We start from the raw sequence: 15431 nt of genomic DNA, 5'->3' as shown, positions 1-15431 counted from the left end.
CACGCGCCTTTTTGCTCTTGAAAACACATTCATAAGATAGAGTTGCAATGCCTGATGGAAATATCAGTGCTTTCACAAACAAGTAGTAACATTTAAGGCTGAAATGATTTACAAAACGGTAATAGGGAGTCTGTGTGCCTTGGGTTCAATTAATTTCAGAAATTTTTGGAGAATAAATTATTAAAAAATAAATAAGTTATTAAAAAATTGCAAATGAATGTTAAAAATATAGAGGGTTGAATACTATAGCCATCAGTGCCAGTTTGTGTGCGTGTGTGTGTGTGTATGTATTTGTGTGTGTGTGTATATATATATATATATATATATATATATATATATATATATATATATATATATTTATATATATATATATATATATATATATACACACACACACACACACACACACACACTATATATATATATATATATCACAGACACATTATTTTAAATTTTACATATACATTTTTATTATATTGAATTAATTGCAGACATTTATATAGGTTTAAAAGAGGAATTTCAATGTTTGCTTAAAAAAAATCATGCTAGAATTACCATACAGTTGCGTTTTTTAGAATCCAAGATAATAGAAAAAGTAACACAATTGAGGTTAAAATTATCTTCAAAACAATGTTTCATGCCATTTTGAGCTGTTCATGACAACAATCTGAACTGAATTGTGGAATTCATGGAGAGTAAAAGTAGAGGATTTTCAGTAATCGCACTGCATGCACTAAAAAAAAATAAAAAAAAATAAACAATTGCCATGTGTGATTTGTCATATTAAATATTATTAATGTTGTAATCCCACGGCCTACTTTTCATGCTCTATGAACTAGTAAAGAGTGGCAAAGCCCGTCAGCTTCCTGTTCTCCTCTGCCTCAGCCCATGCGGCCCTGAGCCACCAAACCTAATGCCACTCAGCATTTGCCCCGTTCTCTCCCTCTGTTTCATTATCTCATGTTCTCCAGCTCTCCTCCTATCTGGCTCTGTTCACTTTGTGTTCCACTCAGGTGCCGATAAGAGCCAGCAGCTGCCACAAACTTCAGGTAGTTCTCACAGCATGTTCTGGGTCCAAAGCAGCAAGACTTATGCATGCATGCCTTTAGCAGACCAGCTGGCCAAACCTGCTGTTCCCACTCGGACAAGGTGAACCTCAAAAGGAATGAGTGGCAGCTAAACCCTTACGAAATGTCATGTTTCAGGTCAAGGTTTTCACTTTTCCACAGCATGGTATCTGGAAATGGAGCACTGGTTTTGAAGCCAGTTCAGGGTGACCCAAATCCTGGTGTCTATCTGACATTCAGGCCTTCTCAGTGTATTTGTCTTTGATAGGCTATCAGCACAACCACAGATCCCACATCAGTGCTTTGGTTCTCCAGCAGAGGGCACTTCATTGTTTTTCATACAGTGTTGTCCTGAGGCAAGTGCTGACCCTGCAAGACAGATTAATCCCTCGTGCCTGTGACCTCAATAGCTTAATAAGGTGTGTGCTTCACCTTTACTCCTGCTCAAAGTTCAACAAATAGAGTCACACTTTGGATTTATAAAGTAGTTTTTATTTAAAAGTTACAATGAGATCCTTCTTTCAAGCATTGCTGGTCATTACTTTTGGTTTACAACCTACAGTAGTGTGTAAACAGTGTTATTTTAAGATAAGAGGGTGACCTCTTTGCATCTTTGTGAAGTCAGCTGTGTGGTGTGTGTTTTGTGTAGTCTGAGTGCTGGACACCGAGGCACAGTGGTGCTGTTGAGATGATGTGACGGTCAGTGAGAGGATATTTCAAACAGATAACACTACACATTCTTTAATTAAACATTGAATTTTTCTGCATACAGAAGCATTCATACCTGAGATTTGTTGTGATATGTTTGAATTTGCATTAACTGTTTCCAGCTCTGAAAGAAATCATAAGGGAGAGCAGGGTAAGCTGTGCCACTTTTTACTTAAGATGCCTCCTGCGAGAAGGAATGGAAAAAAAAAAAAGTTTAATATTTCAGGATGCCTCCTATGTGTTTATAATAGGGCCCATGTTAGGGGTAAACTGTCACGTAAAGGTTAAATCGAATCATTGGGAAATCATTTACATATTAAATTAAAATAACAAATGAGGGAGGAAAATATTGACTAATGTACAGTAGGATACCTCTGTTAAGTCTTACTTTGCTGCATATTATTAGCATTTTCATATACCAAGATATCCAGGATAAGGTTAAATATTAAGAATATTTAATAATAATTTGCAGTGTTTACATTTACATTTAGTCATTTTGCAGATGCTTTTATCCAAAGTGACTTACAGTTGTGTGTGTGTGTGTGTGTGTGTGTATAGTTTTTTTTGTGTGTGTGTGTGTGTGTATCCCATATATATATATATATATATATATATATATATATATAGATATGTATGTATGTATGTATGTATGTATGTATGTATGTATATAATCATTTATTATTATCAATGTTGAAACCTTGACACAAAATGTTTCAGAAATATTTGATGAATTTGATGAAGGTAATACTGTGAAATATAATTACAATTTAGAAAATATATATATATATATATATATATATATATATATATAAAATTTAATATTTTTAATGTTGAAAACCTTGGGTATTTTTCTGATTAATAAAAAGTTAAAAAGAACAGATTTTATTGTAAGTAGAAATCTTTTGTAGCAATATAAAATTCTCATTTACCCTAAACTTTGAACAGTAGTGTGTATGATATATATTTTTAAACCTGTATACATTTGTGTTGGCTTTCATATAGAACTATTTACTTTGACATGCAAAGAAATGTTTAGTTTTTTTAAAAGCACCTCTCCATCACAGGCAGCAGTGTATGTTGGGCCCTTGATACATAAAATCCTAAAATTTCGTGTGCAAGACACATCATACCCCACTCTCCATATGTAGTTGCAAATACCATTTGATAAAAGACAAAACATGTTTGTTTGTTTTTCTTGAACAGGTATAGGTTCAGAACATAGTCATTAAAGTAATGTACTTAGAGTGCTTTAGTAGTATAAATAATTATTAAAATACAAATACAGAAAAAATCAAATAAGATGCTGATCCATGATATCACTACCTCTTTTTCTGTCTTGCATTACTTGCTGGTGATTGTCTGTAGCGTTTGTCTCTGAAATGTGTGCAAACACAGACAGATCTGCTGCTGAAATACCATCAATATCTACAACGTTTAGAAAAATAGTTTACAAATGAGGTATTGACAAAGTATGTCTGTTAAATACATTCACAATGCTACTGTTAAAACTGAGACAATGCTAGCATTTGGACAACTCTAAAAACTCAAAGAACCCTATTTTAAGAATGTAAACATAAAGTAGCATCTGGTTTTAGTAGTGTACCCATATTAGCTAATCTGGTTAGCTATTTTCCTGATGCTCAAAACACATGAAGAGGGATTAAAGGAGCTGTCCTACAGTAAATCCTTCACTTAACTCTATTTTAAAGAGGTTAAGAGGAGTTGAGAAGCATTTAAGTGTATATAAATGAGAACAATAGTTAGTCAAATAAATTTGAATCCAACATCAAAATTGCATTTCAAGTATAAAACGATGAGCAGTATGTTTGCACACACTTATTTCCTTTTGCCTGTAGTGAGTTGTCTCTTCGTTATGGCTTCCAGTCTTTTCCTTTCTGCCTCCTCTGCTTTCTTTCGCTCCTCTTTCAGTTCTTTGTATCTCCACTTCGGGATCTGGAGGAACTGGTCGTCTATACAGCTGCTCTTCCGCCGCACTTTTTCTGGCACGTAGTTTGACGTAGGTGCCTTGGTAATCCTCATCTTGGGCACCACCATACCTGGCCTTACGCTGCTCCTCCTCAGCAGGTGTAAGGGGAGCAGGCTGGCTCTGCGGATGCCCGGGGAGGAAGAGGAGGAGCCGTTTGATTGGGCCTGGGGTTGCAGACTCGCACGACGATCTTTCGATTTGGGCACTAGCAGAATGCGGGAGTTCTGGAAGAGACGTTTGTAGTTCTCGAGGCGCTCGGGTCCCAGACTTTTCAGCTGCTCGATGCGTTGTTTTTTTAGTATCTCCTGAACTGAGTACCGGCGTTTTCCCACACAGGGCGGGCTGCCGGGACACACCGTTCGACATGCTGTTGCGATGAACGGGCTCCCCAGCGATGTTGTCATGCGCACCATGTGATCCAGAACCCCGTCTTCTGAAGCCTCGGTGACGTTACTGATGTCAAAGAAGTCACGTAGTGTCTCTGAAATTTTCTGAATGCAGCCTTTGGGTGCCTGAGCTTTGGCCACCAGCGCAGGCAGAAGGGGCCACTCGGACCGATAGGTGTCGCAGAACTGATCCGCACATGGCTGCTGCATCAGCCGCGTCATGGCTAACACAGTGTCATAGCGGCTTGTAAAGATGGCCCACTCACGCGCAGTGAACTTCCTCCCGTTGTCCCTGGCATCTATGTCAGCTCCTGATCAAGAAAGCAAATGTGATTGTGTGATTGGAGTTAGCATTAGTTATTGCCATAATAAATCTGACTTGTGAAAAGCGCTCGCATACTCCTAGAACTCATAATTAACTAGGAATCTGCTCTGACTTGTGCCACCTAACCGCTGTTGAGTCATGTGGAAACACTCAAAATAGTGGTAACTTTCAACGCTATCTCACGACCAATTCGTACGTATTGTAATAATTCTAGCCACCACTAGGGGCCACTGGTAAGCTTTCTTATTGTGGATTAACACCTATTCTGCCACCACCTTTAATTTTAACCCGGTCTGGTCCGGAAGGAGCACTCAAAACACACTCAAGAACAAGAATTACAGAAGAATACACTTTTTATTAACAATAGCAGCCATTTGGCGTTGTCTCACTTAAATATCCTGATTACATACACTAGTCATATTTCATTAAACCGTGACACACATAAAAGAGAACCCAAGTAACGTTACTCATTCCAAATCCACAGCAAACCATAAATAATGTGAAATCTCATGCAAAGCACACTCAATTAGAAACTCCACGCCTAAATCACATGCCCTAGGTGTAATGACCAGCACAGGCAATCAACATAATTCAGGAGGACAGTAATCACCAATGGCTGAGCACAACAAAAATAACAACACACAACTCTGTAATAATAAAATAATTTCGGACTTCCCTGTCCACGTCTGACGACACCCTGCCGTCACTGTGAGGACTCAACCTTCCCTTCCGCGGTAATGCCGAGAAGGTTCTTCCAAACAGCCTGCCAAGTCCACCTACACTCTCTTCCCTATCTATCTAAGTTTCCCCCCACTGTCTACCTCCAGGCCAATAAGTGGGACCCCGGTTTTCTTCACGCCGGTGGTGCTAGCCAACCATGAATGCCACGGATCCCCTGCTTTTGCGAACCCGGCAGGCAGCGTCTCAGTCTCTTTCACAGTTAATTATCAGGCAACAGCGCGCCCTCACCTTTCCTCTCCCCCGCATTTAAAAGCATCCCAAAATTGTTCATTGTCCACAGGTGTGCTCGAAGACATCATTCCTTCCGTATTTGTCCGTAGCAGTGACGTCACGCATCAGTAGAATCATAATCATTACAGTATTTTACGAGGTGGCTAATTCGTATGAATATGTACAACCTCACTCGTACTATTTTATATGATTTGTCTAAACCTCAGTGTCAGTTTAGTTTAGGGGCGGGGTTAGGTGTAGGTCATTCGTACAAATTCATACGAATTGTGCAACTTGTAAAATACATACGATTTGGCAAAAATCATATGAATTTGTATGAGTATGGTCATACAAATTCATACGAATTAGCCACCTCGTAAAATATGTACAAATTGCCGTGAGATCGGGCTGCAACTTTAGCATTAAAATGTAGTTAAGCAGTTATTTTTTAATAATTCTGTTTAATAATCACTATAATTGACTATACTTAAGTTGACTATAACAAAATAATTAAATTTGGAAGAATCATTATGCCATGCAACAACAAATATGGCTTGTTCACTACTTTCTTGCACTACGTCTTAAGTTATATGGCATTTAATTCGTTATTCACAGATTTTCAGGGGATAAATAATAATGATAATATATTTTTAATAAATATTAATATTTAATATAATATAAATATTATTTGTATTAAACATGTTATGCATACCATGGAGCTTCATATGTAAGAATGAAGCTGAGACACATTACTTTTTTGCTATATTTTATTTTAGGGGAAAAAAGCATAGCAAAAAAAAAGTTTAATTATTTATAATAATAATAAAATTTTTATTAAAAAAAATACTTTTTGAGTGGCAAATTTTACATATAAAATGTAGCTTCACATGTCAGAATATAAAACTTTAGAAATAAATAAAATGTCAAAAAAATATTAATAATAAATATTTTTGCAAGAAGTATTGCTCCTATGGCACACATCATTCATAAAATGCAGCTTCACAGCTCAGAATATAAGATCTTTTTAGAAAAAAATAAAGCAAAAAATTAAAGAATAAAATATAAAAAAGACCGTAACAAAAGCCTAAAAAAATAAAAAAATAAATAAATAAAACTGTGTGACTATTGTGTGACTCCGGAAGATGTGTAATATAGTTGTATTAAGTCCCAATGTATAGCAAGAGCTGCATTTTTTTTTCTACATAAACAAATAACAGCATATGGATTCAGAATGGCATAAGAGTAAATAAATAATGACAACTTTTTTTTAATTTGGGGTGAACTATCCCTTTAAAATCAGTTAGTAAATCTGTGGTATTATTATGTTTGCATTTTATCTTTGCATTGTAGCTAATCATATAACAGCTGCTTTATTTTGTAGTGTTTCCTGGCACGTCTGTCAGTCTACCGCACAGTGGTCTAAGACTGGAGTACCTGCCAGCATCAGGGCTCTGACACATTCCACTCGACCCTGTATAGCAGCTTTCATCAGAGCGGTGAAACCGTGGCAGTTCCTCTTCTCGATGTCAAGCCCGGGAAAGTAGTTGAGTAGGTAGTTAGTAATTGTGATGTGACCTGCAATTGTTCAGGAGAATTATGGAAATGCAGTCAGCTGTTAAATATGTAACAACATTTCTGGGGCACTCAGAAGTTCATTTCTAGTAGTATTTGGAAGTTTTCACACTCATCCGTTTACTTTGAATGTTGAGATACTAGTTACTTAAACTTTATAGTAATCTAAATGTAAATATGTGCAGGTAGTGATTTGGATTGAGGCTGTTTGATCGCTCTTACCCGCCTGAGCAGCGGTGGTGAGGGCTGTATTGCCTTCATTGTCCTGCCAGTTCACATCCAGGTGAGGACACTGGGAGAGAGCAACCACCACATCCACGTACCCTTGGTAGCATGCCACCATTAGTCCAGTCTGCAAAGTCAACACACATACAAGGCATTACTGTCAAGAAGTTTCCACCCTGGCCAGGAACATTTAGTGGAACTAGCAGTTGGTAAATCTGAGGAAAATGGCTGGGTATTGATACAGATTTCACCATTCAATTTCCATTTTAATTTGGAAATATATATGGTACAGTAAGCTGTAAACTATACAAGGAATGCTGTCAGTATATTTTTATAATATTATATGTAAAGTAAAAATATAAAGAATATGTAACAGTGTATATATTTAACAAAATGATCCTCTCTAGTTTATTTTAATGGCTTTCCTGAGCTAAACCTAACGTTACTTGACAGATTGTTTACAAGTGTTTACTGATGTCTATCCGTGGTTAAAATGCTGATTTAGCGATTGCAAAATACATTATAAATTTCTAAAGTTGTACTGTTCTTTCAAAAAGTTGCCACTTGAATTGATTTTGCGATAAAACTGAGCTATGTGAATCTTTGAGTAGAAAGCGAATCGATTCACAATTCATTTGTTTTCGATTCAATTCAAGAACGATTTTTGCAAACTCTGAACGATTCGATTCAGTTCACAATGATTTTTTTTTTTTTTTTTGATTAATGATTCGATTCTTTTTAGGTGTGTTCATATGATTAAACAGTGTTTAGCAAGAAACGTTTACTAATGAAACGAATGATGGTAGGCTATCTGATGAGCTGGGCGTGTGAATTATAAATTCTAATCTGGTTTGACGTAGGTATATTCAAATCTGAAAATGGGCAGAATTGCAAGTAGGCCTATTTCACAGTGTTATTGGCATGATGAAGCAGTGCGGCTGATTTTGGGGGGGGTTTCTGTAGACGTCTGGCATGCCTGTTTCTCTCTTCTCAGTCAGTCTGTCCTATTTAAGTGTGAACAGTATAAGAGTGTGGAACGGAGTGTCAGCACAGCAGCGTCTCATCATACTGACACACAGCTGGAGGCTGCACACTAAAAATAAACCCCGGACAAGAAAATTTTACACGGTTATGATAATAAGAGAGAGATGCTTCCAGTTGCTGATGACGGTGAAAGTGTGTCCTTAGGGTGACGTATGTAGTGTTATTGATGTTTAATATACAGAGACATTATGAGCCAAGTTTCCAACTCTGGCCCGGTGACGCTATGAAAACAATGTCATATGACCTCTGAATTTCTGATTTGTATTATGTATATTATTGTATGTTTTGATGCTTTTTAATAGTCACTATTAACTGTTGTTGTGTCCTAAAAGAGAAGTGTGAAATGTCCTTTTGTGTTTAATGCAAAACAAATCGGCATACATATGTGAAACAAAACAAGGGTGAGTAAATTACATTATCTTTGTTTTTGGGTAAACTGTTTTGCAGTTTTGCTTTTCATAAAGTATTGTGTAGAAATACAGTTGCACTGTGAACTCATTTATAGGTAGATTTATTATCAAAATTTAATTTAGGGTGCAACCCGTTTCTCTTAGTTTGCATCTTTATATCAAACATACTCAGCTCAGTCTAAATACAAATGTAGACATGTGTTTGGGTAATCTGTGGCCTGGTTGATTCTTAAAATAGAAAGGATTAGCCTTGTGAGCCTTTGAATGAAAGAGGAGTTACAGGATTTGTCCTCCAGTTCAGCTTTGACAACAAAGACAAAATACAGTGTCTATGATCCTTCTAAAAAAAGAACAGAACTGCTTACTTTGCATATCATATTTGTGGATGTGAAATGCAAAGTTTGACCACAATGTAATATGATATTACGCACTAATACAAAAAAAAAGTAGCATGTTTTTATGTTTACTTTGAACATTAGATTACTTATTGCGCGTCACTAGAAGTTTTTAGACATTTTTAGGATGAATAATAATATATGACAAACTGGTGAAACAAACCCTGAAACAAGCTGGCCTCAAAAAAAAGTGTGACAGGAGCAAGCTGGCCTGGATTTAATAATATCATGTCAGTCTGGCTGTGAATTATTGGAGTCCCAGAAAACAGGTCAGTGGGTAACGTCCATCCACAGATGTCCCGTCAATGACTTCATATTACATCAACGCCAGGCTCAAAGTGATCCTAACACATTCATCAACTGGAGAGCCCTACCTGCACAGCAGTGTGTAAATGAAATGCCTTGAATCTGCCAGAGAGTTGTCAGTTAAGCTGGCGGAATTTACTTCCCTGCTAGGCCTGGTGTAGTTTAGCCCAGATTCTTGATACCAACAAATGTTTTACGGTGGTATCACTCTATTTCTGTGTTTGCAGCATTTCAGTGCTAATATGTGAGCTGAGAAGAAATTTCTGAATGATGTGATGCTGTAAATAAGAACATTAATCAGTTTTTAGTAGTTTCCTTTATGTGAATTTGCTTAAGTATAACGACAAAATACAGTAAAACAGTATTACAATTTAAAATAACTGTTTACTATTACTATTTGAAAATATATGTATTCCTTTGATGGCAAATATGATTTTTTAGCGGTCAGTCTTCAATGTCACATGATCCTGAAGAAATTATTCTAATATGATTATTTGGTGCCCAAATAATTATTGGGATTCAGTTAATAATAATGGTTCTTATTATTATTATTATTATTATTATTATTATTATTGTTATCTATATTGACAACATATTCTTTGCTACATGAATAATACATTTTTGTGATGCTTTGATGAATATAATGTTTAATGAACAGCATTTATTTGAAATAGCAATATTTTGTAACATTATATAAATGTCTTTACTGTCACTTTTGATCAACTGTATCCTTGCTGAAGTATTAATTTCTTTAAGAAAAAAAAAAATTTCTTACCTCAAACTCTTAAATGGTGTAGCACAGTTTCCACAAAATATTCATGTTTTTAACATGGATCATAATAAGAAATACTTTAGCACCAAATCAGCATATTAGAATGATTTCTGAAGGAGTAATGGCTGCTAAAAATTCTGTTTTTGCATCACAGGAATAAATGACATTTTAAAATATATTTAAATGGAGGCAGTTATTTAAAATTGTAATAACATGTCACAATTATTTAGTTTTTTACTGTTACTGTATTTATTTTGTCAAGTCATTCAGCCCAGGAAGCGATGACTAATGACCTTATTTACAGCATTACACCATGCAGAGTCTCAAATGAACAGAGCACATGCTGGAACTATTAGTGGGGAAATCCTGTGCCTGTTGCTCTGAACTTGTAGAAGAGTGATGAGATAAGAGATGAGCCTGTGCGAAGTGAAGCTCTTGAGGTTCCTTAGAGGAATTTCACAGTCTCATCCCACTACAGCTCGGTCTGTTAAGCTGCCAGGAATGACGAGCCATGCCATTAAGTGAAAGTGAAAGTGAAAGTGACATGACATACAGCCAAGTATAGTGACACACTCAGAATTCATGCTCTGCATTTAACCCATCCAAAGTGCATACACACAGCATTGAACACACACCTGGAGCAGTGGGCAGCCATTTATGCTGCAGCGCCCGGGGAGCAGTTGGATTTTCTGTGCCTTGCTCAAGGGCACCTCAGTCGTGGTATTGCTGGCCTGAGACTCAAACCCACAATATTAGGGTTAGGAGTTAAACTCTCTAACCACTAGGCCACGGCTTCCCCATTATATCACCTTCTCTTTATAGAGTGTATTGATTTTATATTTTTAAACACATTCTCTTGAATCTAAGCTTTTAAGTTGTAATGTGATACATTCTGAACTGCCGAGGCCTCAAGCTCTGGGAGGTGATGTCATTTGGGGACTCATTTTTGTGAGGAATGACTAGGTTTGGGCTAGAAAGAGAAAAGGCAAGAGGCTTGTTCTTGTGACCATTACTGATAATGTGTCCATTATTTAACCCTCAAGTCCTGCAAATTATTTGTGCATTACTGGTGCACACTTTGCACAACGTGTTTTGCATTAAGGTTTTATATAATGTAATTATCCCACAACACATGCCTTAGAGGTCACAGCAGACTGCCAGAATCAACCCTAAAACTTCACGTGTTCATGTAAAACAGATTGTCTAACTGACTTTCTGACATTTCAAGATATTGGGATATTGGGTTTTGTTCATATCTTGTTCATAATTAAATAAGCTCCCATCCTTAACAACCATGAAACGACATCTTGTTCTTTACAAAAGTCTATTTAAAAAAACTCTACAAACCTACAAATAATAATATCAAACTATTTAAACCTGTTCTGTTTTATATGTGTGTTAATAAAACTCACACAATTCATAACATTTCCAGTAGGCCTACGATTTATATGTAACATTTGTTCTATTTGGCTATTAAAGTTATTTTCTTTTCTCAGTTGACTCCAAATGCTTTAACTATTAGCTCACTCATCAGTTCTCAACTCACTACAAGTCAATTTGGACATGTTCGAGCAAGATGGTTCTCAGTTAAGTGAGTTGTCAAAGAAGTAGTTCACCCAAAAATTAAAATTTGCTGTTAATTTATCCATCCTTAGGCCATTCAAAATGTGACTTTTTTTCAGTAGAACAATAAAGACGGTTTTTTAGCTGAAACCTAATCCTTGGCGATTCATAAAGTGAACCTTAATTGCTAACCTCACTTTGAGATTGAAAAAATCATGCAACACAAAATTTATACCCGTGGCTCCTAGCGATATTGAGGTCTATCTGACAATACATTATTTACAGCATTATTACCTGTAATTCATAGCTCAGTCAAATGGTCCAGAGTGATGTCCAGTTCAAGAGCAAATAATTCTTTTGAACCGGTTCTTTTTAGTGAACTGGATTAATCAGTTCACCAAATCAGACTAAACCTTCTGTAACAGTTTGCAGCCTGAGCAGCACAGGTCTACAAGTTACTCAATCAAAGCTCACTTTAGGACATGACCGGCCGTCACTCTAAAGATTATACCAGTGTATATGATCCTATGATGCTGGTTTTTGTGTCCATACCATAGACTGTACCCCTACCCTAAACCTACCCGTCCATACTTACCCATTGAAATGAACTGTCCAAAAGAACCAGTTCCCGGAAAAAGAATTGGACATTGACCTAAGGCTATGGATTACAGGCTAATAAGGTTATAAATAACTTTCAGTTTCTTGCACAGACCAGTTGTTTTGCTTCAGAAGACCTCAATATAGCGCCAGTAGCCACGGGTATTCATTTTGTGTTGCCTGATATGCTTTTTTTGGACTCTCAAAGTGCCGGTGTACAGACGAAACATGCTATCAGATTGTGCTACCAAAAATATATTTGCATTGTTTTAAGGGTAAGTTTAGGGTAAGGGTAAGTATGGACGGGTAGGTTTAGGGTAGGGGTACAGTCTATGGTATGGACACATGAATAAGATGCCAGTGTAGCCATTGACTTACATTTTATAAATCACCAAGGACAATGGTTTCAGCTAAAAATCTTCTTTACTGTTCTACTGAAGTTATCCTGTGAGTAAATTAATTTTTTTTTTTTTTTTTTTTTTTTTTTTTTGGTTGAACTATCCCTTTTACCCGGATTAGTGCGAGTCGTACAAACCTGAAAAGATGTTTCTCTGACCGCCTGCACACCCCTGATTCAATTCACTTCGTAAATGAATCGTTCAGAGTCAGACCACTTTTGTTCAAATGAAAAGATCCGCTTCAATAAAACGATTCGTTACATTGTTGCACACTTCTCCTTTATCTGTAGACTGTGTACTGTATTGTAAAGTGTGACCAAATGTAATTATGCATTTAATTTGTGATCTGCTTTAATTTCTGATATACTCACTCTGTTGTTTTTGTCCGTCTCCTGTACATCCTCCTCCGTGACTCCTTGTCTAATCATGAGTTTTACTATGAGCGCGTTGTTGTTGCAACACGCCTGAAAAAAGGACAGCGGTGCGGGACTCTCCGGGGAAGGGGTTCTCTCCGAGTCAGCAAAGTCATCGTCCGGTGGATAAAAGGAGTCATCTGAGGCGATGCTCCTGGTGTCCGGCAGGTCCGAGAAGTCATCCAACTCCTCGAAGTCCTCATCCAACTCGACCGAGCCGAGATATTCATCATAATCGTTATCTCCAGATCGATCAGGTGATTCCTCCACGATAGTGGGAGCGATCTGGGCGCTTTTAGCATGTTTAAGTGGTTTAACCTTTCCTGGAGATGATCCTCCGCCATCCCTGTTGTCCGTTATCAGAACCATTTAACCCCAATAGTTAAAATCCTCAAGTCATGTGGATCAAACACCTCCTGGTCTCCTTCGGCTACATTTAGCTTCGTTAAAATCATAGATGCCAAACAAGCAAAAATGCTATTTTAAAAAGCGTTTAATCTCCAAACTGAGGTTCAAATCTTGTTTTAAGCAGCCTATCGGCGACTTCATTTTCCCCACTCATATAGAAAACAAGTGCAATTGTTGTCCATGTAACAAAAATTGATCGTAGTTTTATCAGCTTAATTGAATCTAATTAATGTCTCTATAACGCCACTGTCAGTGTAGTGTTCCTCAGCAGCACTCGGCGATGATCAGAAACGCATGTGGAACCAAAAAAAAAACTCCAGAAAATAAGTATTTGAAGTTCCATGTAAAGTGAAACAATCTTCAGAATGTCGAATTTGTTTCCTGAGAAACTTAAGATTTTGTGATGTTCCAAACAAACAGCATTGAGGGTGGAAGCGCTGGACATTCCCCGCAGAAGATAACAGAGAAACAGACGAGTTCGCTTCAAAACTCTGCCTCCATAATCCGATTAGATGCTCTCTCTCTCTCTCTCTCTCTCTCTCACTCACTCTCACACACACACACACACACACGCACCCACACAAACGCACACTACTTTTTCTTCCTCCCTCACTCTATGTATTTTTGCATATATGGGTCAATGACAGTTTTACTTCTCCTCTAAACTACTGTATTAGGCTAGTTATTAAAAAATATACACTATAATACTAATATTTAAAATTACATAAAGCACTTTTCTCTCTTATTATATTGATATTTTTGTAGGTCAAAATGGTCAAAGCGATGTTACTGTCATTTATTATAATATTTAAAAGAGTGAGTGAAAGGAAAAAACATTTTGGAAATCTTTTGTTTTATATAAAATATATATCAAATTGATATATTAAATATATAAATATCTTCAAAAAATTAATTTATTTAATACATTTTTTTGATCATGTGGACTACTGAACACAAAGTTACTGAAACTTGTTATTTCTGGAAAGTACAAAGTTTTGTTTACCATCATCGTGGGTTTTTTCTCAGCTTGACTGTGGCTGTGTTGGGGGTGTCCCTGTGTGACAGTACCAGAGTAATTAATCAACTTTCTGACACTTGTGGTTCTTTTTTAGACTACACATATAACAAAACCTTGGAAGGTTTCTATCAGCTCAGCTTTCTTTGCTACACTCCCCTTTCAAATAAATAAATACATTTTTGAATTCTGAAAGCAAGCATAGCACTTTCAAATTCAGATTGGCACCTAATTTAGGGAAGCTACACCATACACACACAAACGGCTCCATATCACACATCACAGCTAATGTGTTTGCTCTATTACAACCTCAAGCTTTTTCCACAATTCTAACACTCCCATTTCCTTGGAGTTCTAAGATAAGTGGCATAATTGCTGTGACTAATTAGTGAGTCGTTTAGCCCCGAACAGCTGGGAGCCTGGGCTCCATCCCCTTCACTTGCAGCTGTGATCTTATCAGTCAAACATACTGTAAGTACAGTGCAGCAGTACATACCGCTTTGTATGCTTGCGTTCGACCGTTACACATCTATTATAGAGGAAGTACTGTTGGTTTTAAAAACAAGTAAGCTGTGCTGCCAAAAATGAGTCATTATCTAACTGCCAGATCATGACTATCATTTTACACAATGATGTTTCTGCAGAACTGCACTCTCTATTGTATCCTGTATACTCCATATACTCTGTACTGTACTACACATTAGCCCTGCAATTTTAATCCTAATATTTAGAATAGTAATCAATTTTAGAATTGAGAGCATTTGTAGCATAATACTGATTATCACAACAACAAAAAAATTTCACTTGTCCCTCTTTTTACATAAATAAATAAATCTGGGTTACAGTGAGGCAATTCAATTCAATTTGAAATGCATACTGCTGCAGGTTT

At 36.8% G+C, this 15431-nt stretch overlaps 1 protein-coding gene across 1 annotated transcript; it reads right to left on the bottom strand.

The window, feature by feature from the left end:
- Positions 1-2630: 2630 nt before the first annotated feature.
- On the bottom strand, positions 2631-14017 carry ankrd33ba (ankyrin repeat domain 33ba). The gene is made up of 4 exons (XM_042751581.1): positions 13078-14017; positions 7219-7348; positions 6859-6999; positions 2631-4459 (listed from the first exon to the last, which is right to left on the bottom strand). Exons 1-4 carry the CDS (start codon positions 13486-13488, stop codon positions 3612-3614), a joined length of 1530 nt encoding a protein of 509 aa, XP_042607515.1. The 5' UTR covers positions 13489-14017; the 3' UTR covers positions 2631-3611.
- Positions 14018-15431: the final 1414 nt, after the last annotated feature.

The sequence above is a fragment of the Cyprinus carpio genome, chromosome B24 (assembly GCF_018340385.1).
Source record: "Cyprinus carpio isolate SPL01 chromosome B24, ASM1834038v1, whole genome shotgun sequence".
Classification (NCBI taxonomy): Eukaryota; Metazoa; Chordata; class Actinopteri; order Cypriniformes; family Cyprinidae; genus Cyprinus; species Cyprinus carpio.
Note: the sequence above shows the minus strand (reverse complement) of the source record. Positions and strands in the feature narration are given on the sequence as shown.

Coding starts and splice junctions, on each gene's coding strand:
- ankrd33ba (XM_042751581.1), bottom strand. CDS start 13,488: ATGGTTCTGATAACGGACAACAGGGATGGCGGAGGATCATCTCCAGGA. Junction 7,000..7,218: donor CACCACCGCTGCTCAGGCGG/GTAAGAGCGATC, acceptor GAACAATTGCAG/GTCACATCACAATTACTAAC. Junction 4,460..6,858: donor CAGAGCCCTGATGCTGGCAG/GTACTCCAGTCT, acceptor TTTCTTGATCAG/GAGCTGACATAGATGCCAGG.